The 24,117-nt window shown below is 53.5% G+C and overlaps 1 protein-coding gene across 6 annotated transcripts; it reads left to right on the top strand.

Moving 5' to 3' along the window:
- Positions 1-2,471: 2,471 nt before the first annotated feature.
- Positions 2,472-18,031, top strand: Med25 (mediator complex subunit 25). 6 transcript variants are annotated; one of them, XM_028858874.2, is made up of 18 exons: positions 2,472-2,669; positions 2,749-2,794; positions 2,917-3,041; positions 8,705-8,803; positions 9,126-9,246; positions 9,563-9,725; positions 9,829-9,959; positions 10,156-10,243; positions 10,338-10,531; positions 10,833-10,961; positions 11,630-11,715; positions 11,786-11,843; positions 11,946-12,053; positions 13,580-13,771; positions 14,091-14,162; positions 14,261-14,479; positions 14,611-14,788; positions 16,459-17,963. In XM_028858874.2, exons 1-18 carry the CDS (start codon positions 2,536-2,538, stop codon positions 16,722-16,724), a joined length of 2,409 nt encoding a protein of 802 aa, XP_028714707.1. In that variant the 5' UTR covers positions 2,472-2,535; the 3' UTR covers positions 16,725-17,963. The 6 variants fall into 6 exon arrangements, with proteins under 6 accessions (XP_028714707.1, XP_028714706.1, XP_028714710.1 ...); XM_028858873.2 differs by having other exon boundaries at positions 10,830-10,961; XM_028858877.2 differs by lacking the exon at positions 16,459-17,963 and adding an exon at positions 15,192-15,321.
- The last annotated feature ends 6,086 nt before the right edge of the window (positions 18,032-24,117 follow it).

The raw sequence follows: 24,117 nt of genomic DNA, 5'->3' as shown, positions 1-24,117 counted from the left end.
GGCTCAGTTGCTGAGAATACTTTCTGCTCTTTCAGAGGAACCAGGTTCAGTTTTCAGCACCGACGTGATGGCTCACAATCTCTTTTAACTCCAATTCTGTCTTCTGGTCTCCCTGGGTACTGCAAGCATATGCTACACATGTACATGCAGAGAGACACTCATACACATAGAACAAAAATAAATCTTCGAGCCAGGTGGTGGTGGCCAACGCCTTTAATGCCAGCACTCGGGAGGCAGAGGCAGGCGGATCTCTGTGAGTTCGAAGCCAGCCTGGTCTACAGAGCGAGGCCCCAAAGCTACAGAGAAACCCTGTCTCGAAAAACAAAAAACAAAAACAAAAACAAAACAAAACTTCAAAAACAAAAACAAAGCTGGGCGTGGTGGCATGCAAGTTTTAGGACAGCCCGAAACCCTGTTTTGGGGGTGGGGGGTGAGGTGAGGTAAATAAAGCAAGAACAAACAGAAAACCTACCAAACAAGTACAGGAGTTGGAAAGATGGCTCAGTGCACGCAAGAGGACCCGAGTTCAGATTCCCCACCACCCACAGTGAAAAATGTGTATTTCTTTTTCGGAGGGTCTGAGAGAAGTTCCATGAAAGACCACCAGTAAGGATGCAATCAACAGGAGCGTTTATTATTTCCGACATGTGATGGTGGGAAATGGCGACCCCAAGAACCGTTCACTGGCTCCCTTTAAGCAGGGAATTTAAGTTCAGGGAATTCCAGGGAGGAGGGATTAGTCTGAGGGCTGATTGGTGGAGCAAAGATTAGTCTAGGGGCAGATTGGTGGGAGGATCTAATGGTTAGGGACTTTCCAGCTGCAGGGTAGGGAAAGCTGCTTAGCCATCAGAAGACTGTGGGGAGCCTGCTGATTGTTTCCCGAGAACTGTGTGCTCAGCTCCAGCTAGTTCTAGTAAACCGAAAATGAGGCCTGGTCCCTGGCAGAGCTATTAGAAACCTGTCATGGCTCTGGTCTGGCTCCCTGGCCCTCCCACTTTTCTTTCTTTCTTTCTTCCTTTCTTTCTTTCTTCCTTCCTTCCTTCCTTTCTTTCTTTCTTTTTTTCTTCCTTCCTTCCTTCCTTTCTTTCTTTTTTGTTTGTTTTTGGTTATTTTGTTTTTTTTCAAGACGAGATTTCTCTGTGTAGCCTTGGCTGTTCTGGAACTCGCTTCATGCATAGACCTTGAAATCAGAGATCCACCTGCTTCTGCCTCCTGTGTACTGGGATTAAAGGCGTGCCCCACCACCGCTTGGCTCTTTTCTTTTTCCTGTTTTAGTTTTTCGAGACAAGATTTCTTTGTGTAGCCACGGCTGTCCTGGTACTCTGTAGACTGGGCTGGCCTCAAAGGTCCGCAGTGTGCTGGGACTCGAGGCATGCGCCATCACCCCTGCCCTCCTCCCGGCTTGCAGCTTTCTGTTAGTTAACTGTACTTATTACGTGTCTGTCCACAGATGGTACAGTAATTTTCCAGGTCATGTTATATTCATGCCGTTGGCTGCAATGCTCAGACTCAATTTCTCCGACTAGATCATGCATTCCTAGCACAGTTTTTATTTATTTATTACTTTTAATTACTTTATCTATGTTTTTTTTTTTTTTTCGAGACAGGGTTTCTCTGTGTAGCTTTGCGCCTTTCCTGGGACTCACTCTGTAGACCAGGCTGGCCTCGAACTCACAGAGATCCGCCTGGCTCTGCCTCCCAAGTGCTGGGATTAAAGGCGTGCGCCGCCACCGCCCGGCTTATCTATGTTTTTAAGAAATGTATTTGCTTTGAGCCAGTTACTGGCTTCTTTCCCAGAAAACGGGGTGTGTGTGTGTGTGTGTGTGTGTGTGTCGAGGGGGGGGGGGGAGGGAGAGAGAGAGAGAGAGAGAGAGAGAGAGAGAGAGAGAGAGAGAGAGAGAGAGAGAGAGAGAGAGAGAGAGAGAGAGAGAGAGAGAGAGAGAGAGAGAGAGAGAGAGAGAGAGATCAGGTGTTGCCTAGCAACCTCCACTTAAGTTGGAATTCGCGTCTTTTCGAGGGAAAACAACTGCCCTGGCTTCCAAGTCTGCAACTTTACGGTGTTGCCTGGCAACGTCGTTTCCCGAAGATGTGATTGGACCGCTCTCTGCGATCTGTTCCCGGTCAGAAAGAGGAGAATTTATTAATCTCTGTGAGAACACAACGGCTGGGGACGCGTTGCCTAGCAACCTGGTTCCCCACCCTCCCCTTTAGCTCCGAGTCGGAAACTCGAGACCGACTCCAAGATGGTGGCCGGATGTGCCGTTTTCCCATTTATTTCGTGCTTGATACTGTGGACAAAAGTTTGTTCGATCTCCAGAGGCCCCTAAACACTGTGCCAATTCTGTGCGTTTCATGGTGTGGGCAGCGCCAGGGTAGGGATAAAACCGCCACCCCCGGATGCCCAGCACAAACATGGCCGCCTTAGCATCAGCAGAGGCTGCCAGACGTCCGGCGCGGGTGCGCGCATCGCGCAGGCGCACTTCTGCCCGTCCCGGGACGGCAACAGCTACGGCGCTGGCGGCGGCGGCGCGGGGCATGGTCCCCGGATCCGAGGGCCCGTCTCGGGCCGGGGGCCTGGTGGCCGACGTGGTGTTCGTGATCGAGGGAACAGCAAACCTGGGGCCGTACTTCGAGGGACTCCGCAAGCATTACCTGCTGCCCGCCATAGAGTGAGTGAGGGCCCCCCCGCCCCCCGCCCCCCGCCCTAAGCCACGGCGCCTGCCGACGCCGCACCTCCTGTCTTTGCAGGTACTTCAACGGGGGACCGCCCGCAGAGACGGACTTCGGTGGAGACGTGAGTGTGCGGCCGCGCCACGGGGAGGAGGCCGGCCGTCCCGAGCAGGCGGGAGGGAGCGGGGAGGACCTGTCCCTCGCCGAAGAGCTCGGTTTTAAAGTTCTTTTGTCCTGCCCTCCCAGTATGGTGGAACCCAGTACAGCCTGGTGGTGTTCAACACCGTGGACTGCGCACCAGAGTCCTACGTGCAGTGCCACGCTCCAACCAGCAGCGCCTATGAGTTCGTCAGCTGGCTCGATGGCATCAAGTGAGCTTTCCCTCCGTTTTGGGCAGGTTGGGGACCCCCGGAGGGACCTCGTGATAGCCTGAGCTCTGCAGAGTGCGCCAGGGCCTGGAGTTCCTTCTGTGGGTGGGTCGTAGCTTACAATGTCGCTGAGGCTTGCCTTGAATTCCTGATCTTCCTGCCTCCTGGTTTCTGGTTCTGGGACTGCAGACGTGCCCCCATGGCCAGCGAGTGCAGCCGGGCTGCCTGGAGTAGTCACGGTGCCTTCGAACACAACTCTGACCGCAGGGTCCCGGCTGCTTGGTGTTCCCTGTTGCTTTCTGAGTTGGAGAAATCCGTAGGCCCTACATTTGTTCTTTATGCTATTGGGTGACCGTTGCCACATAATTTAGACTTCAGACTGAACAGTTGCTTCCTTATGAAGCCATCTGTGAGTCAGGGACTCAGGATAAGCTCAGCTGTGTGTTGGGTCTGGTTTCACAGGGCTGTGGTCATCCACTGCCTGGCGTGTCTGGAAGAGCCACATCCAAGATGGCTTGCTCTGTGACTGTCGACAGAGCCCAGACTGGAGCTGTCGCTGCTCAAAGTGAATGGTTGAACCCAGAGGGCAAAGAGGAAGCTACCAGGGTTTTTGATGACCAAGTGACACACCATCAACTTTTGTTACGCCTGTTTGGTAGGCGAGCCTGCCCTGTTCCAGGCAAGAATGGACAACCCAGGCAGTGGGATCCCTGGGGGCAGACAGACCACCGTAGCCTTGTATGTGAGTGGCTGCTTTACTGCTTGCCCTGTTCTTCTGCTTGGTTTAGAAATAAGCAACAGTGTAGACTGCTGGATGCTGGAAGGACCTCTGAAGCTGATCTTTCCATGTGGAATCCGCAGTCCGGCTGATCCAGGCCCCACTGGTTCTTAACCTTCCTGCTTTGGAGAAACGGGCGTGCTTTAAGTGTCTGCTGTGTTCTGGGTGTGTGTGTGCGTGTGCAAACACATAGTAGATGGCGTGGAAAGCTGGCCGTGCACTTCACTTGGAGGTGTCAGGATTAGCGGTTAAGCATGGCTTCCCATTCTAGGTGTTGTTGACACTTGGCACTCGAGTTTTTAAAAAAGACGGGTTTATTTTTGTTCGAGGTGTACAAGTGTTTTGCCTGCATATCTGTGCACCACTTGTGTGCCCGATGCTCTTAGAGGCCCAAAGAGGGTGTCAGATCCTTTGCAACTGGAGTTAAACAGCGTGAGCTGCCATGTGGGTGCTGGGAATCCACCCTGGGTCCTCTGGAAGAGCAGCCAGTGCTCTTAACACAAATCCGTTTCTCTAGCCCCCAGTCCATTTTTTAAATTGGAGACAGTGTCTTGTCAGGTTTTCCAGGCTAGCCACAAAGTCCCTGTGTAGCAAGAGCTGGCCTTTTCCTGCCTATCCTCCTTCCTCAGCTGCCTTAGTGTACCTGGCTTGGACTGGGTCTTTTTATATATATATATTTAAATTAATTAATTAATTTTTGTTTTGTATTTTGAGACAGGGTTTCTCTGTGTAGTTTTGGAGCCTGTTCTGGATCTCGCTCTGTAGACCAGGCTGGCCTCGAACTCACAGAGATCCGCCTGGCTCTGCCTCCCGAGTGCTGGGATTAAAGGCGTGCGCCACCACCGCCCGGCAAGATTTTTATTTATTTTATGTGCATTGATGTTTTGTCTGTATGTCTGTTCACGAGTGCCAGATCCTCTGGAACTGGTTACAGATAGTTCTAAGCTGCCATGCGGATGTTGGGATTGAATCCAGGTCCTCTGAAAGAGCAGCTGGTGCTCTTAACCACTGAGCTATCTTTCTAGCTCCTGAAACTAGATAATTCTTTGTTGTGAGGCCTGGCCTGGTTGCTCTGGGACGTTGGGGTTTTGTGTGTGCAGTGCGTGTGTTTGTGCTGCTGGGGATGGAAGCCAGGGCTTTGTCCACGCTAGGCAAGGGCTCTCTCTGCCTCTGAGCCATGTCCCAGCTCCTTGGAGAATGTTTCACAGTGTCCCTGGCCTTTACCTGCCAGCTGCCAGCGGCAGCCCTGGAAAGTTGTCTCCAGATGTTCGCAAGCATCTCCTAGAGGGCAGATGGCACCTTAGTTAGGAACTGCTGGGCTAGATTGAGGTAAGACTTGAGTAACAGCCATCTGGAGTTCTGTGACGCCCAGGGTCCACTCTGCTGCCTGTCAGGGTTAGTGCATATGAGGCCTCCATCACGTTTGGATGCCAGCCAGCCTGTTCTATTGAACTCCTACTTGGCTGGTAAGTCTCCTGGGTACGTTTCTGTGTGAGGAACTTCTGTGACTTTTCTTATCAGCCAGTTGTCCTCTGCTTCCTGTTACTGCCTCCAGTTCTGGACCTTGGTGGAAATCTAGGTACCTGCTGTTTCTCCTCTGGACTGCTCCCAAGTAGGGTCTGGCTCGGCAAGGCTTAAGGAGATAGCTGTGTGAACACAGTGACTGAGAGCTGCCGGGAAAGGCCCTCAGAGACACGGACCTCCCTTGTGAAGACTGTGGGGAGAGTGGGCGGGCCTCCCTTAGGGAAAAGGCTGGCCCGGGGCTCCTGAGGATAAGAGGGAGGTACTGTTTGGATGGTGCACTGTCTCCCACGGCTACACTGAGAACCCTGTGAACACGGGTCCCCGTTTTGGAAGCCTCTGCCCCCGCTAGGCATTTTAGCCTTGTTTAACTCTCCAGGGTCATTGTTTTGATCAAGACCTGTGACCCATGTTCTGGGCAGGGCTGGAATGGGGATGAGAGTCAGCAGGGCTTGTCCCTGTTTGAGAAATTTCACCTTCTGTTGATGATGATGCTGGAGACAAGGTGTGCAGTATGGTTAGGAAGCAGCCTTGCCCTGGGCTTTGTTGTTTGTTTTGTTTTCGAGACAGGGTTTCTCTGAGTAGTCCTGGCTGTTCTGGAACTCACTCTGTAGACCAGGCTGGCCTGGAAATCACAGAGATCCGCCTGCTTCTGCCTCCCGAATGCTGGGATTAAAGGTGTGTGTCACCACCGCCCGGCCCGAGTTCTTTTCTTTCTTTCTTTCTTTCTTTCTTTCTTTTCTTTCTTTCTTTCTTTCTTTCTTTCTTTCTTTTTTCCCGGTTTTTCGAGACAGGGTTTCTCTGTGTAGCTTTGCTCCTTTCCTGGAACTCATTCTGTATTCCAGGCTGGCCTCGAACTCACAGAGATCCGCCTGCCTCTGCCTCCCAAGTGCTGGGATTAAAGGCGTGCGCCACCACCGCCCGGCCTGAGTTATTTTCTTAATTAAAATAAAGTTGGCAGCACTGAGCAGCGGTGTTCAGTAGACAGCTCCAGTGTGCAGCCTCCAGCACCCTCACAGTGCCAGGCAGGTGCACCCCTCCATTATATCTCAGCATGTTCCTGTCACCCCCTATTCCCCCTGCCTCAGGCAGGTCTCAGAGAAGCTGATCAGCTTGTGGTTTGGTTTCTTCAGTAGCAGGAATCGAGGTGGCAGGACTGGACATAGGGCTGTCTTGGTGTGGCTCCGCTCCACCTCTGGCCTTGCATTTTTGCTGCAGCCGGACGTGGTAGTTTATGCCTTTACTCAGGAGGAGCAGTTCCAAGCCAGCCTAAGCTATATAGTTCAAGGCCAGTTTGGGCTACCCAAACCCAGTCTCAGAACCCAAAAAGTAACAATGAAAATTCTTGCTGCTGCAGAAGAAGAGGTGAGGGCGTGGGTGGTGAAGGACCAGAGCAGGGCAAGGTCCCTGTGGGAGAAGGACGGGATGGGCTTCACGCCCCGGGGTGCTTGGGCCTGAGGACACAGTGTGGAAATGCCCGGAGATGTCAAGCACATCTCTTCATCAAGCCATGCCCCAAGCTTTGTGTGACCTCTACAAATTGTAGAGCTGTAGCCGGAGACTGGGACTCCTGAGTGAAGTCCACAGAGGTAGTCATGAAGGGTGGGGGTGGCGGGGCGATAGGCGTGGCTTCTCCAGGGTCCGCAGGGCCTCTACCCTGATGGTGGTGTCAGGTGGTTGGGCTTCCTGGAGGAGGGCATGCTGGGCACATATGAGGATAGATATTTGGGGTTCCAGAGAGGAGTCTGGACAAAGGCATGTGCATCAGCCACTCCGTGAGCCTGGCAGACAGAAGACACAGCAAGAATGTAGGCCCAGCTCAAGGCTTTACTGGCTGGACAGCCATTTATTCATTTGCCAACTGTTTCTGCTGTCGGCCTCTTATGGGCCAGGCGGGTAGGCCAGTCTGGTGACAAGGAATGAGAGGGCTGAGCCCTGTCCCTGTGGGAGGACATGGCGGGTGGACTCCTAGGTGGTGGCCATGGGAAGTGCCAGAAGCCGTGTGTGAAGACAGTGTGGAGGCTGAAAGTCCAAGGCCACAGTACGGGCAGGGTGGAAAGCCCCTGAAACTCGGGAAGGAAGGCCCCTTCCTGACCTCTCTGGCTGCTGGTGGCCCCTTGGTCTCCCATGGCCTGTTCACATCTGTCCCATCCTCCTCTTTTGCTTTTCTTTTCAAGATTTATTTATTTATTATGTATACAGAAGAGGGCGCCAGATCTCATTACTGATGACTGTGAGCTTCCATGTGGTTGCTGGGAATTGAACTCAGGACCTCTGGAAGAGCAGTCAGTGCTCTTAACCCCTGAGCCATCTCTCCAGCCCGTCTTCCCCCCTTTTTTTTTTTTTTTTTTTTTTTTTTTTTTTTTTGGTTTTTCGAGACAGGGTTTCTCTGTGTAGCTTTGCGCCTTTCCTGGATCTCACTCTGTAGCCCAGGCTGGCCTCGAACTCACAGAGATCCATCTGCCTCTGCCTCCCGAGTGCTGGGATTAAAGGCGTGCGCCACCACCACCCGGCCCCCCTTTTTCATAGGGATGGAAGTGTCTCTGAATTGGGGTTCTGTGACTACTTCTGTCTCTCTCATTACTGGTCTAGAGACTGTTTCCAGGAAGGTAACACGGAGTTACTGTGGTTGACCTGACCGTTATCACTGCGAGTACATTTCACCCGTAGCAGTTCAGGGGTGGGGCGCTGTCCTAGGATAGATAGTGTTCCTCCCTCCTCTGGGAGGCTGAGGGAGGAGGATGGGCTGCAGAGATGGAAGGCTCAGGAGTTAAGAGCACTGGCTGCTTTTCCAGAGGACCCGGGTTTGATTCCCAGCACCCATTTGGTAGTTCACAACCACCTGTAACTCTGGTTTCTGGGGACCTGATGCTCTCTCCTGGCCTCTAAGGTCACCAGGCATGTGTGTGGTGTACAGACATCCAGGCAAAACACCATGCACATAAAATATTAGGAAAATCCAGCAAAGGCAGAGTAACGCACACCTTTAACCCCAGCGCTTGGGAGGCAGAGGCAGGGTGATCTCTGAGTTCAAAGTCACCCTGGTTTAGTTCTTCTAAGTGAGTTGCAGGACAGCCAGAGCTACATAGTGAGAGGAAGAAAAGGAAGAAAGAAACCAGAGCAGTGGGTGGCCCCTTGGGAAAGGACAGCAGTGGGTGGTCAGGGCGTTGGGCACACCAGGACTGAGGCGCAGGGCCGGCTCGGTGTCCTGGGTCCTTCTCCTCCCTCTCTGATACCCTCTCCTATCTTTTTCTCCCTACCCAGCCGTGCTTTGTCACCCAGTAAATCTCGGGGATGGTCCCCATGACAAGGCGCGGTGCGGTGTGGGATGGGAGGGGAGGGGGTGCCGACTGCCTGTGTCCCTCAGGTTCATGGGCGGTGGAGGTGAGAGCTGCAGCCTCATCGCCGAGGGCCTGAGCACCGCCCTGCAGCTGTTTGATGACTTCAAGAAGATGCGGGAGCAGATGTGAGTGCACCCCCCTGGGGAGTCCTCCTCGACCCCCCCCAGTCCTCCTCGACCCCACCCTGGGGAGTCCTCCTCGACCCCCCCGGGAGTCCTCCTCGACCCCCCCCCCGGGGAGTCCTCCTCGACCCCCCCCAGTCCTCCTCGACCCCACCCTGGGGGGGCAGGAACAGGGGCCCTGCGCAGGCCAGGCCAGGCCATGCCCCCGACCAGCTGGGCCCTCCTGTGCCCTTGTCCAGTAGTGACTTCAAGCTGTCACTAACCCCAGAGGCTCAGTGTTGTCAGCTGCTGTTGGCTTGAGTGCCTGCTCCTTGTCCCCCGGCAGTGGCCAGACACACCGAGTCTGTCTCCTCATCTGCAACTCGCCCCCCTACCTGCTGCCTGCTGTGGAGAGCACCACCTACTCAGGCTGCACGACCGAGAGCCTGGTGCAGAAGATCGGCGAGGTGAGCTGCGGTGCTGAGTGGGGGGGCCCCGGGACCCGGCTTGTGAGGGGGGAGGGAGGGGAGGGAGGGCCCGTGCCCCGGTTTGTGAGGTCGGGTTCGCCTCTGGACCGCAGGCTGGGGTCTGAAATCCAGAGTCTTCTTAAGATTGTCTAAACTCGGAATCCTCTGCAAACCAGGGCCAGCTTTGCCATCCCCTGCCCACCAGTCTGATGAAGGCTGTGGTTTTAGGGCCAGACTGTCCCACCGGGAAGTGGGGGCAGAGGCTGGCCCCAACCCAATGATGGAGGCCCCGTTCTTACACCGTCCCTTCCTGCAGCGCGGTATCCACTTCTCCATTGTTTCTCCAAGAAAGCTGCCAGCCCTTCGGCTCCTGTTCGAGAAGGCAGCTCCTCCTGCCCTGCTGGAACCATTGCAGGCGCCAGCAGATGTGAGCCAGGACCCGCGGCACATGGTGCTGGTGCGCGGCCTCGTCCTGCCTGGTGAGGCTTGGGTCTGCACACGGAGGGCTCCTCTCTTAGCACGGACTGGGTCCCCCTTCCCACCCTGACCCTGTCTCCGCCCTGGTTGTCTTTCCCGTCTCAGTTGGTGGCAGCTCAGCCCCAGGCCCTCTGCAGCCCAAGCAGCCGGTTCCTCTGCCACCAGCTCCATCCTCAGCGGCCACACTCTCAGCAGCGCCCCCACAGGCTCTGCCCCCTGTCCCACCACAGTACCAGGTGAGGTTGTTATCGGGGACCCAGCTCCTGGAGCCCAGCAGAGCCATGGCCTCGGGGAGGACCTAATGAAACATTGGGGTTACAGTGTGAGGGGCCCCACAGGCCGGGGAAGGGCCCCTGTGGTGATGGAGTCCAGAGCCCCTGGGTCATGGAGCTGTGCGTAGTTGTAGGGTGCACGGTCTTCTCCCTTGGGCAGGTCCCCGGAAACCTCAGTGCTGCTCAGGTGGCTGCACAGAACGCCGTGGAGGCTGCCAAGAACCAGAAGGCCGGGCTGGGCCCCCGCTGTGAGTCCTGGAAGAGATGGGGTGGGGCTGGGGGGCAGGGGGTGTTGACTGGCTTTCTGACCCTGCTGCCCACTCATGCTTGTCTTTCCCACAGTCTCACCCATCAACCCTCTCCAGCAAGCAGCTTCAGGAGTGGGGCCCCCCTTCAGCCAAGCCCCAGCACCCTCGTTGGCTCCTGGGCCTCCTGGAGGCCCGAAGCCACCTCCTGCTTCCCAGCCTAGCCTAGTCTCCACCGTGGCCCCTGGACCAGGCCTGGCACCCACTGCGCAGTCTGGGGCTCCATCTATGGTAGGCGTCCTCACAGCACCCAGCCCTATCCCCTACCCCAGGGACGCATGGTAGGTGGGAAGGGTGCGGCCTTCTGCAAGGGGCCTGGGAACAACGTCTCGAAGCTCACAGATGTGCTTTGCAGCTCTGGGGCAGGAATGTGGGCCTTGAACTGTTCTGAGGTGCCCTGTAGTTCTTGGGGTCTGGTTCTTCATGATGGGTATGCCTGGTGGTGGAGTAAGGGAGGGACCTTTGTCCTGCCCCTGTTAGGGCGGCCACTCCTTGAGATGGCGTGTCCCTCATTGCCGTCTGTCCTCAGCAGGCAGGCACTGTAGCCCCAGGGGGCGTCAGTGGTCCTTCACCAGCCCAGCTTGGGGCTCCTGCACTTGGTGGGCAACAGTCCGTGTCCAACAAGCTCCTGGCCTGGAGTGGGGTCCTCGAGTGGCAAGAGGTGAGCGGGTTTGAGAGCTTGTTGGGAGTGTGGAAAGTGGGTAGCTCCCAGAGGCATGAGCACTTGCAGATGGAGGTTAGTCCAGAGGAAATCGAGGATCTATGGACCAGATATCACAGTTGGCCTTCAAGAGTTATGTCGAGCCAGGCGGTGGTGGCGCACACCTTTAATCCCAGCACTTGGGAGGCAGAGGCAGGTGGATATCTATGAGTTCGAGGCCAGTCTGGTCTACAGAACAAGTTCCAGGACAGGCAGGGCTACACAGAGAAACCTACACGCCTTAATCCTAGCACTTGGGAGGCAGAGGCAGGTGGATCTCTGTGAGTTCAAGGCCAGCCTGGTCTACAGAGTGAGTTCCAGGACAGCCACAGCCAGAAAAAAAACCAAAAAAAAAAAAAAAAAGAAAAAAGAAATTTATGTTGAAGCTCAGTAGTTGAACAATTGCCTACCAGGCACAGGGCCTCCATTTCCATCTCTCTCACACACACACAGCAAAACCTAGAATTTGGGCTTCCAGCAGGGCCCTAGAGATTACGGCTTCTGGAAATAAGATTTTGGGCCCAGAGAAGGGGCCCAAAATTTGTGGACTTTGGGAGCCTGAGTGTGAGGTTGCTGGGAAGGTAGAGGTTGAGTCAGGAGGCCCTGGCTGATTCACCCTTTCTCTTTAGAAACCAAAGCCTGCGTCTGTGGATGCCAACACCAAGCTGACGAGGTCTCTGCCTTGCCAGGTCTATGTGAACCACGGAGAAAACCTGTAGGTATTCCGTCAGGGGAGGGCCAGGTTCAGCCTGTCCCCTCTCCTCATTCTCCTCTGTCTCTCCCAGGAAGACTGAGCAGTGGCCCCAGAAACTGATCATGCAGCTCATCCCTCAGCAACTGCTGGTGAGTCCTGCCAGGCCAAGGCCTGCCTCACCCTTATCCCCTGTTCCCCACACAATGCTTCCCTACCACGTGTTGCCCCATGTGATGCCTGCCTGTTTCCAGACCACCCTGGGCCCGCTGTTCCGGAACTCAAGAATGGTTCAGTTCCACTTCACCAACAAGGACCTGGAGTCCCTCAAAGGCCTCTACCGCATCATGGGCAATGGCTTTGTGAGTGAGGGCAGTGGGTGGGCGCTAATGTCTGCCCCACTCTGCTGGCTGTGGGAGGACCCCAGGGACCTGAGCCCAGGGGCTGCCGTCTTCCCTTGTGGTTTATTTATGGTGCCACAGATTGGACCTGGGCCTTGTCTAACCACATGCCTGGCTCCTGCTGCATCCCTGTCCCATGGGGCTGTTTTTTTTGTTGATTTGAGACAAGTCTTGCCATGTAGTAAGACCTCCACCTGGACGTCCTGCCTCAGGTCCTGAGGGCTGGATTTGTAGCCATGTGCAGTCAGGCCTGGCTTCTCTGGCCCTGTTCTTCTCTGTGTCCCCAGGTTGTTGCGTAGGGCCTGCCCTCATGACTCATAGAACCTGTTGTATCAGTGGAGGCGCCTTCCACGTCCGCTCACCTTCCTGGGTGCTAGCGGGCTGGCACTTGTGTCAGGGAAGACACAAGTGCCCGTGTGCATGGGGTTAGACACAGTGACTTCTGCCTAGCTGCTTCCCCAGGCAGAGAGAGAGAGTACCGGTGATCATCAGCCTCTCAGCCCTTTGCACCTCAGCTGAGGTGGTTGCCTGCTGCATTTGTTTCCTGTCTGTGGGATTCTGCTGGGGCTGTTGGCGGGAAGCTCAGCTGGGCCCAGAACCCTCGATGGTGTGGCCCATCTGCTGGCTTCCTCCTGCAAACACTGAATTCTGGGGGAATGTTCCAAGACTGAGTAGCAGGAACTGGTGTTTTTTGCTGTAGAACAGGACCCGAGGGGGAGCTCAGTGTTATCACTGCCTAGGCCTCTCACAGGCCCAAGATAGTTACCTCAGCTTCTCAGTACCCTTTCAGCATTCGGGAAGAGGCGATGACTGTAATCTCCTTTAGGAAATGAGAAATGTCCAAAACTTCCAACCAGGCCCCCTTTTATCTGGGCCAGAGCTGGGTCCCTACGCTGCAGCCCTGTGGGGAGGACAGTCACCAGGGCCCTGGCCTGGCTGGCGCTGCCTCTTCTGTGCTGGTCTGTGAAAAGGAGAGGGGTGTGTGGTGGTGGGCACCGGTTACAGGTCCTGAGAAGTAAACCCAGGTAGACAAAGCCAGTTCCCTGGAGCCTGTGGGGAGACTCCCAAAGTGGCTGTCTTGTGATGTTGCTCTTCTCTGGTCCATGCCGGTAGGCACTGGTGGAGAGACAGAGCCACCCTCAAGGGTCTAGCCCCGACTTCTGGCATCCTCCCCAGCAGAGCCCTTTCCAGCTTGAGTTGGGGAGGCAGCCCAGTGCTGTGCAGAGTGAGCCATGACTGGAGACAGTCAGGGTCGCCGTGGGCCTCTCCCGAGTGGTCAGCAGGTGCTCGGGCTTCCTCTGCCCTTGGAGTACCTGCCACTCTCAGTGTTCTGGTTCCAGGGCAGCTGCCAAGCTGACCCGCTCTCCCTGGCCTTGTGTGGTGGACCTCCCTGCCTCTTGCCCATAGGGCTTGTAGACGTTTATGGAATGCGGTGGGGCATCCTGTGCGGCTCTGGTAGGCTGCCTCTGAAGAGTCTCTGTCCGCAGGCGGGCTGCGTGCACTTCCCACACACAGCCCCGTGCGAGGTGCGGGTGCTGATGCTCCTGTACTCGTCTAAGAAGAAGATCTTCATGGGCCTCATCCCCTACGACCAGAGCGGCTTTGTCAACGGCATCCGCCAGGTCATCACCAACCACAAGCAGGTCCAGCAGCAGAAGCTGGAGCAGCAGCAGCGAGGGGTGAGTGTGGAGATGGCAAGGCAGAGTCCTCTCAGCTCCCCGGAGCCCGCTCAGCCAGTCACCACGGCCTCCTGTCTCTCTGCCAAGACAGCTTACCCGAGTCCCATGTCCCCTGAGTGTCCTAGCGAAGCAGCTTTTGTCCCTTCTCGCGTCCACTTCAGTCCCTGACGCAGGCCTGCCCTGATGCCCAGGCAGGGTGTGACGCACCTCCTCGATGGTGTATCCCCAGAGAAAAGCACCCTGCTCCTGCACACCAGGTCCTCCAGCAGGTTCAGACCGCCTTCCCTCACACTGACCTGTCCTCTCTGTCCCCGTGCAGATGGGGGCACAGCAGGCGCCTCCAGGCCTGGGCCCCATTCTGGAGGACCAAGCGAGGCCCCCGCAGAATCTAGTGAGGACTCGGGTGGGGACTGGTGGGGGTGGGGTGGGGGCCGGGTGGAGTCGGGGCAGCTACCCTACCGCCTGTCCTTCATGTTGTCTCTTCCCCAGCTCCAGCTCCGTGCGCCCCAGCCCCAGCCTCAGGGCGCAGTGGGGGCCTCTGTGGCTACAGGGCAGCCCCAGCCCCAAGGGACGACCCAGGCCCCGACAGGGGCACCCCAGGGTCCTCCAGGAGCAGCCCCCGGCCCACCTCCTTCCGGACCCATCCTTCGGCCCCAGAACCCTGGGGCCAACCCCCAGTTGCGGAGCCTCCTTCTCAACCCCCCACCGGTGAGACTTGGGACTAGACCAGCAGGCCTGCGGGTTCCTCCCCGGGGTTCTGGAGGAAGAGGTGGGCTGTACCAGCAGGGCCTTCCCGGAGCACAGGCCGGGTCCGCTGAGCCCGTCTTTGTCTTTCTCAGCCCCAGACCGGGGTGCCCCCACCCCAGGCCTCCCTGCACCATCTGCAGCCTCCAGGGGCCCCCGCACTGCTGCCGCCACATCAGGGCCTGGGCCAGCCCCAGCTGGGGCCGCAGCTCCTGCACCCTCCGCCTGCCCAGTCTTGGCCCACCCAGCTTCCCCAGCGGGCTCCACTGCCAGGTAAGGGTGTCCAGGGGAGGGCGGGGCTTTAGGCTGGGAGTTCCTGCAGCCACCGGCAAGGAACCCATTAGCCCATAGCTCTAGGGGGCTCACAGGGCCGCGGGAAGTTCAGCCATAGGAGCAAGGCCTCAGAGAGAACCTGCCACAACCTTCTCCACTGTCCTGGGCTGCTAGGAGCTGTCTTAGGGTCAGTGCAGCTGCTGGGGAAGGGGTCCCAAAGGGACAGAGGAAAGTGTCTGCATCTAGCTGGGCTTACAAGGATCTTGGCTCTGGCGGTCCCTGGAGCTTCCTAGAAACTTGACTGCCTTGTGTGCCCTGAAGAGGTGGGATGAGAGGCCCAGGGTCCTCAACGGCCCCAGGCAGGGACCACTGGGAGATGCAGTCCCTTCCCACTGCCCCCCAGGTCAGATGCTGCTGAGCGGGGGTCCCCGGGGCCCGGTCCCCCAGCCGGGCCTGCAGCCCAGCGTCATGGAGGACGACATCCTCATGGACCTCATCTGAACCCAACACCCAATAAAGTTCCTTTTAACAATGCCCGGCTCCCGTCACTGACGCCCCCAGGGCTGTCTTTGCTCTCGCCTTGCAGACTCCCCAGGCCCCGGCTGGGTGGTGCTGGGCCGGGGTGAGTTGGAGGCAGCATGGTGTGGCCTGGGTCTGGGAGGCTCAGAGGCAGGCGGGCAGGTAGTGTACAGCTCCTGTGTGCTCGGGGTTCCAGGGCCCAGAATGCCTCTGACCCAGCCAGGGTTCGAGGAGCCTGGAAGGAGAAGCAGCAGTTGGGAGCCAGGAGGGACCTAGGTGCAGAGAGCGAAAGCCACAGAAAAGGGACCTAGGTGCAGGGTTAGGAAGTGGAGGCTCCTGGGACATGAGCGGTACAGGGAGGAGCCAAGGCTGGAGAGTCCAGACTGCAATGCTTGAGATTTGTCCTGGGGATGCAGGACCACGGAGACCGCCAGTGGGCCCGTGTCCGGAAGGCTCCATGGCATGTAAGAGCAGGGCAGGCAAGAGGCAGGTTACGGGACTGTTGAGGTGACATGCCACACCAGGAACTCAGGATGTCCCCATGGGACAGCGTGTGCTGTGCTTGAAGCCGTAATAGTCAAGGATGCACACAGAGCAGGCACTGGGTTCCAGGGGAGGTGTGGGGAGGCGGGGAAGCCCCTGTCCGCAGGTGGTCTCCCCTGGAGATGGAGTGAGATGTCTGTCACACAGGCACATGTTAACTGTGAGTGGGGTCTGTCCCTGGACTCCCACCGCCTGGGTTTGGGACACTGGTTAAAGTGCAGGTCCCCCACCCGTCCCAGGAGAGCGGCTGCAGTCTGTGGCCCGTGGGCCACCACAGATGAGTTTTGTTTGGCCTTCCCTGTGTCTGCATGCGTCACTTCCTTCCAGTCAGCTGAACTCGAGTGAAATTCACACACACGCACAATTACTCCTCTCGAATGCCCGAAGCCTGGCAGCCCGGGCCCACCCTTCTGCCTGGCAGTGCTCGCTGGCTCCGCCCCGTCAGTGGGCGCCTGCTCTTGGGTTCGCCACAGTCCTCACCGCTCTCTCTTGCTCTTCCACGGTGAGGCCGGGGCCCTGCCTCCGTCACGGGGCTGGCACCGTGGTGGTTCTGTGGTAGCATTCAGAGAAAAGTGAAATCTTTCTTGTACCCATGTCTCCTTCAAAAGTGGCCAAACGAAAGAAAGAAGGAGAGGGCCGCGTGTTTCGAGAAAAGTGGGAGCGAGACTATTTCTTTGTGGAAGTGAAGAGCATGCCTACGTGCTTAATATGCAAAAAAAACGTGTCAGTGCTGAAAGAGTACAACCTGAAGCGTCACTATGAGTCCCAGCACAGTAAGAGCTACGACCAGTACACCGCGCAGAGCCGCGACCTGCTCCTGCAGGAGCTGAAAAGGGCCCTCAGAGCCAGCGAGGCTTTGGAGAGCCAGGAGTAGGAGCCGTGGAGCGATGTGGAAAGAGCTCCCGTGTCCTGACCAGAACTCCATCCTCAAGGCTGTCCTGTGAGTCTGACCAGCGTCTGCAGGCTGAGGCACACAGGAAGGAGTCAGCGGCCTCATGGGGTCCAGTTGCCAGACCCACAGCTGTGGCCTTTTGATGGCTGTGCAGAAACTCCGACCACATGGCTAGCTTTATTTATTTGTGGTGGTGGTTATCTCCATGCAGCTGAAGAAGTCTGAGGCGGCACCAGGCCAGCCCCTCACTTTGGAGTGGCTCGCTCTTGTGTATGCACACACATCAGAATTCATAAGCACAACTGCAGCCCTGTAATGGTGATCAGGCCATCCATCAGAGGGGGGCCATCCCGTACCTCGATCCCAAGTGGCACTGTTTGTCAAGGACCCAGGTCAGGTCCTAGCCTCAATCACCAGGAATTCAGATGCACCACGACGCCTTGACTCTGGCCTTCCTGTGCTTGAACTGAGCCAACCATCTGAGACCAGGAAGTGCAGGAAATCCAAATTGTCACACTTGGTTCATCTCCAAGTGTGCAGAGCCATGCCCTGGTTCCCTGGAGGTCACTTAGAAACTTGTGGTTGAGGTTCCCACCCTCTGAACACTGAATCTGTCTCAGCAGGGATATTCACAAACAGCTCCTGAATGTATGACTGTGGTGTGGTCCTGGCAGACGGATGCCACTGGCCTGGAACAGTGGACTGCTAACCCTTGCTACAGCTGGTTTCTGGAAATGAGGTGTCCAGAACCAGGCACCCACACTGTGAGACCCAAGACCAAGCCCCCCGAGGGCCGTACTCTACTTGAACCTGAGCTAACGCTGGCTAGCTCGCTCGCTCTTCCTGATTGTGTGAACGCAGCCCGCAGTGCAAGCTGCCGTGCGTGCCTCAGGGTGCTTGCAGTTCTGCCGTATGGCGAGGTTCCTCCGCCTCTGCCCAGCAGTGTCCCAAGTGTCTGGCTGCCCACACTTGGGACAGTCACTGTTTTCGTTACAGACCTAAATACAAACTCCGTTTTAAGGATCAAGGTTGAATTCTCATCTGCCCATCTGTGTCCCATGCAAGACCCAGCATTGACATCTGGGTGTAGAAGGGCAGGTGTTAACCTTCCAGCCTCTGCTCAAAGGCACAAGAGAACTACAAGAGAGAAATTTTAATAACTAAATATTTCTATTTTTCAATTTGTATTTTTTCAACTTTGAATTTAAAGTATGGACTCTAGTATCATACGTGTTTGTGTTGTGTTCCATGCGTTCACCATAGCTCAGTAAAGATCCAATTTGATTATCCTTCTGGCCGTGGGCTTTCCTTCTCCCTGACAATCCACCCACTCGTGTGGCAGCATGGCCCCTGCCAGCTGGTGAGCTGCTGCACCTGCCCTGGGGTCTGGCTGGGAGGGGCTGGGAGTCCTCTTGTCCTTCGAGGCCCCTCCCCTGGGTGATTCTCACAAATGAAAGACAGAATAGGGGACCCAGGTGGCAGCTGAAGACGTGAAGGTGGTGACTTGGCCATGCAGCCAGTGTGTGCCCGTGGCTCTGAGACATGGGATGCTAGGGACTGTGGCGAACCTGGAGAACACTTGCCCCACCTGACGGCCTTCAAACCAAAACCACACACACTGAGGACCAAACAAAATCTGCTGTGGGTCTCGTGAGACCACCAGGCCACCCTTTTGCGACCTCTGGAAGAACGGCTCCAGAACCAGGACAGCCTCCATGGAGACCTGTGTGTGAGGGGTGGGCAGGGAGCGGGAGGTTGGGAGAAGCAGGCGGGTTTTCTGAAGGTGGACCGAGTGATCAATAAGAGGAGAACAGGGAGGCACCAGGCCGAAGATCTAGGGAACGGGGTTTGCCCTCCAAACGATCGGGAATGGCTGTGGGACCTGGCAGTGAAGCGTGGGTGCTGCTCTTGCAGAGGATCCGGGTTCAGTTCCCAGCACCCACATCGTGCGACTCTTGGGGTTCATGTCAGGTTAGTGGTGCCAAATTGGACCAAGATCGTTCAGTTCCAGGAGGAACTGACTCCTCTGGCCTCCAAGGACACCTGCGCACATGCATACACACAGAAGTAAAAATAGATCTCACAAGAAAAGAAGGGTTGAGACACAGACTTGTCCTGCCATCTACTCACCAGGCCGCCTTTGGGCCTCACCCCCATGTATCAGTATTGCCCTGCCCAGGACTGGAGGCAGAAAGGCTGTGCTTCAGCACACAGGAAGGAGAGCTGGGGACCAGAACACACTCAAAGCAAAATGTGACACAAACCAACCAGTTCACACGGGCAGTCAGCCTGGGAAGGGGAGTCACATAAGCTTTGCAGTTGGGTTGGGTTGGAGGTGGTCTCATTTGTATGTAGACCAGACTGATCTGCCTTCAGTGCCTCCTAAGTGCTGGAATTAAAAGTGTGCCACAGGCCAGGCATGAGGGTCTGAGGCAGAGACAGGTGGATCTCCGTAAGTTCAAAGCCAGCCTGGTCTAAAGAGAATTCCAGATCAGCCGGAGCTACATAGAGAAACCCTGTCTCAAAAAACCAACTAAAACAAAACGTGTGCCACCATGCCCAGAAAGAAGCATTTCGGTTTTGACCAGGCCTCAGCCTGGAGGGGACAGGAATTCAGATTTCCAAAGGAGCTAGCCAGGCACAAGCAGAGGACAGAAAAATTTGGAGAAAAGAGAGCAGCCATTTTGCTTGTTTTTACCTGGAGGGGGGCCCTCAGGAGGATGAGGCAGGGGCAACAGCAGTTGAAAGCAGCCCAGTCTTCTCAGTTCCAACACAGACAGGGATCCATAGCAAGGCCAAGGTCAAAACCAAAACAACAGCAGGGTGTAGTTAGCGTGCAGAGCGCTTGTCCAGCTTCCAGGAGGCCCCAGCTTCCATCCCCAGCACCACAAACACCCACAGCTGCAAAACTGTCCTGAGTGGAGCTTTCAAGAGTGGCCACTCAGCATATCTGAGGGAAAGCCAGGAGGAAGAAAGTCTGAGAAGGAATGTTCCATCAGCGGTGTGTACAAGCTTCAGGAAGCAGCCTGGCGGAGAGTCCAGGCCAGTCTCAGAAACAAGGGAAAAGGGACATTTGAGGAATGTTTGTGTCAACAGACAACTCTAAACATGTTTTCCTGCCATCAGAAAGTCCTGAACTGCATAAAGTGCTGGGCATGGGTGTAGGATGGAGAGAATATGGAGGCACCTGCCCTGAGCGCTTGCCCTGAGGAGGCTGAGATAAGAGGACCGAGGATTTCAGGCTCACCTGGGCTGCAGAGTTTCAAAAACAGAAAGGACAGCGTGGTCTACAGAGGGGTCAGAGGTGAGGGGCAGAAGACGGGGTTCATTCCCCAGCACCCATGTCAGCCAGCTTACTGCTCCCTCTCCTGGCTTCCAAGAGCACCCACACGTACCTGCAGAGATGCGTTCAGTCACATAAATACAAAACAAACCCTTTTTAGGGGAAAAAAAAGACAAAAAAGTGACAGCCTCTCCAAGCGGTGGTGGCGCACGCCTTTTTATCCCAGCACTTGAGGCAGTGACAGGCGGATCTCTGTGAGTTCGAGGCCAGCCTGGTCTACAGAGTGAGTTCCAGGACAGCCAGGGCTACACAGAGAAACCCTGTCTCAAAACCCCACCCCCACCCCCCAAAAATAGTGACAGCCTCTTTACACCTTGCTTCCTCTTACCCAAAAGGCCAATCATGTCTCAGGCTAGGGGTGTGACTCAGTGTAGAGCTCCTGTCTAGAATCCCCCGTGAGGGTCTGAAGGCATGGTTCAGTGTAGTTTTGAACTGCCTGTACAAGGCCTCAGTGTCCATCTCCAGCCCACATCAAGATGTGGGGAAATGCATAACAACACTGCCATGACTCTTGGACTGATTGTGAGGATTCAGTAAGTTTAGGTCATGGGGTGTTTGGGGGGTATTATTCCATCTATATATGTATATAATGTGTGTGTGTATGTATGTATGTATGTAATGTGTGTATATATGTATATAATGTGTATGTATGTATATACTGTGTATGTATGTAATGTGTGTATATGTATATAATGTGTATATATGTAATGTGTGCATGTATGTATATAATGTGTGTATATATGTATATAATGTGTATATGTATATGCTGTGTGTATGTATGCATATAATGTATATATGTATATAATGTGTGTATATATGTATATAATTGTATATTTGTATATATGTATATGTGTATGTATGTATATAATGTATATATGTAATGTGTATGTATGTATATAATGTGTGTATGTATATAATGTATGTATATAATGTGTGTATGTATGTATATAATGTGTGTATGTGTATAATGTGTGTATGTATGTATATAATGTGTATATGTGTATAATGTGTATGTATGTATATAATGTGTGTATATATGTATATAATGTGTGTATGTATGTATATGATGTGTATGTATGTAATTGTGTATGTATGTATATAATGTATGTATGTAATACGTGTGTATGTATAGATGTGTATGTATGTAATGTATGTATAATGTTGTATGTATGTATGTATATAATGTGTGTATGTGTATAATGTGTGTATGTGTGTATATGTGTGTGTATATGTATATAATGTATGTATGTATGTATATAATGTGTATGTATGTATATGTGTGTATGTATACGATGTGTGTATGTATATGATGTGTATGTATGTATATAATGTGTGTATATATGTATATAATTGTGTATGTATATGTGTGTGTATAATGTGTGTATGTGTATGTGTGTATGTATGTATATAATGTGTGTATATATGTATATAATTATGTATGTATATAATGTGTGTATATGTATATAATTGTGTATATATGTATATAATGTGTGTATGTGTATGATGTGTATGTATGTATATAATGTGTGTATATATGTATATAATTGTGTATGTATGTATATGTGTGTGTATAATGTGTGTATGTGTGTATGTATGTATATAATGTGTGTATGTGTATGATGTGTATGTATGTATATAATGTGTGTATATATGTATATAATTGTGTATGTATGTATATGTGTGTGTATAATGTGTGTATGTGTGTATGTATGTATATAATGTGTGTATATATGTATATAATTGTGTATGTATATAATGTGTGTATATGTATATAATTATGTATATATGTATATAATGTGTGTATACATACATACATACAAAAGCTAGTGCTGACCAGCTCCAGCTCCCCCAGTAGTCAAGCCAGCTCCAGGGCATACAGCTTTGTTCTCGTTCCCAGGGTCTAGGGTAGGCGGGAGGGATGGTGCATTTCTTCCATTAGGGCGTGTCATACACCTGACCACCAGGGCTTCAGAAGGGGCAGAGTGGCCGGAAGCAGCAGTTGGCTCATGTCGCTGTCAGCTGCAAGGTGGGACTCAGCTAGGCTGAGGTTGTCGTCTTTTGTTTACTGTTGTTTATTGTGTGCCCCCGTACTTGTGTGTGTGGAGGTCAGAGGGCTCCAGGGAATCAAACTCAGGTCCTCAGGCTTGGCACAGCCCTGACCAGCTGAGCCATACTGCTAGCCCCTGAAGAGCCCTTTAGGAGTTAAAGGAGAAGTCAAAGTTTCATGTTAATAAGGGACACTAAACGGGGCATGGTGATGCTGGCTGGCTTACACTTGGAGAGATGAGACAGGAAGATGAGGTCTTGTCTCAGCAGGAGTTCTGAGGGCTAGGGCAAGGGAACCTGAGGAGATGGAGGCCAGGCTTCTTTTCTCTTCACTGCTGCTGGACACAGGTTAGGGACGGGGTCGGGAGTGTCTGCAACTGCTGAACTTCTGCTGGGGTCTCTGAACACCGATTGGCCATCTGACCTTAATCCAGGCTGTATTCTGCTGCAAGCTGCGCTTGCCTGTCCTTGCCTCTTGTTCCTCAGAGCCATCGGGGCAGATGACCCAGTTTCTGCTCACACACAATGCGTGTTTTTGTTTTTGTTTTTTCTCTCTATTTTACTTAATGCCGAATGCTGTTTATTGAAGGAGGGAAGAGGTCTTAAATACAGGCTTACAGCGCAATGGGAGAACCCCGGAGGGCAGAAGTTCACTACCGATGTTTTACAATCTTGCATCTAACAATCTTGCTGTTAACGCCCATTATGCAGGCTACACAGACAAGGAACTTCCCTTAAGCATTTAGGAGAGCACAACACATTTTGTGTGATCTTATTTACTCTTTTTTTTTTTTTTTTTTTTTTTTTTTGAGCTGAGGATCGAACCCAGGGCCTTGCGCTTGCTAGACAAGCACTCTACCACTGAGCTAAATCCTCAATCCCCAATCTTATTTACTCTTGTCCATCCAGAACTTCACAGTTTCCATGGTAAGACCCCCCTTTTTCTGTTGAGACAGGCTAATGTAGTCCAGGTAGTTTTCAACACTCTTGAAGTATCGGAGGATGACCTTGAACTAATCTTCCGGCCTCCACTCCTCAAGTGCTGGGATTACTGACCTTCATAACCACATCTGATTCATGTGATGCTCGAATTGAACCAAGGGCTCCCTGCATGCTAGTTAAGCACCCTGTCACCTGATTTCCAGCCCCTGCCCTACCCTGCTTGTGTGTGTGTGTGTGTGTGTGTGTGTGTGTGTGTGTGTGTGTGTGGTCATTGCATGTCCTTTGTTTTGTTTTTGAGACAGGGTTTTTCTGTGTAGCTCTAGCTGTCTTGGAACTCTCTATCTAGTCCAGGCCTGCCTCTGCCTCTCAAGTGATGAAAGGCATGTGCTACCATCATGCCGGGTTTCTCCTTGCTTTTTTAATTTCAATTTGAATTTTTATTATCTGTTTTAAATGTTTCCTTTATTTACTTTATGTTTATGGGTGCTTTGTCTGAATGTGTATGTATATGTACTTGCCTGGTGCCTATAGAGGCCAGAAGAGGGCACAAGATCCCCTGGAACTGGAGTTACAGATATTCGTGAGTTGCCAGGTGGATGGTAGGTCATGACTAACCCCTGCCAGCACTCAGGAAGCAGAGGCAGGTGAATTTCTGTCAGTTGGAGGCTAGCCTGGTCTATATAGTGAATTTCAGGATAGCTAGAGCTACATTGTGAGACTCTGTCTAAACAAACAAAACCATCCCCACAAAAAAAAAATTAAAACACATCCACACACACACACCCAAAAAACCAAAATACAAAAACTCTTGCCAGTGACCTGCCATAGCCTTGAAGTGTGGTGCCATGTTTCCTGCGTCCCTCTATCTATGTAATGATTGTTTTCTCTTCTTTTTTTCTTCTTCTTCTTTTTTTTTTTTTTTTTTTTTTTTTTTTTTTTTTTGAGACAGGGTTTCTCTGTGTAGTTTTGGTGCCTGTCCTGGATCTCGCTCTGTAGCCCAGGCTGGCCTCGAATTCACATAGATCCACCTGGCTCTGCCTCCTG

Source organism: Peromyscus leucopus, chromosome 1, assembly GCF_004664715.2.
Source record: "Peromyscus leucopus breed LL Stock chromosome 1, UCI_PerLeu_2.1, whole genome shotgun sequence".
NCBI classification, from domain to species: Eukaryota; Metazoa; Chordata; class Mammalia; order Rodentia; family Cricetidae; genus Peromyscus; species Peromyscus leucopus.
Note: the sequence above shows the minus strand (reverse complement) of the source record. Positions and strands in the feature narration are given on the sequence as shown.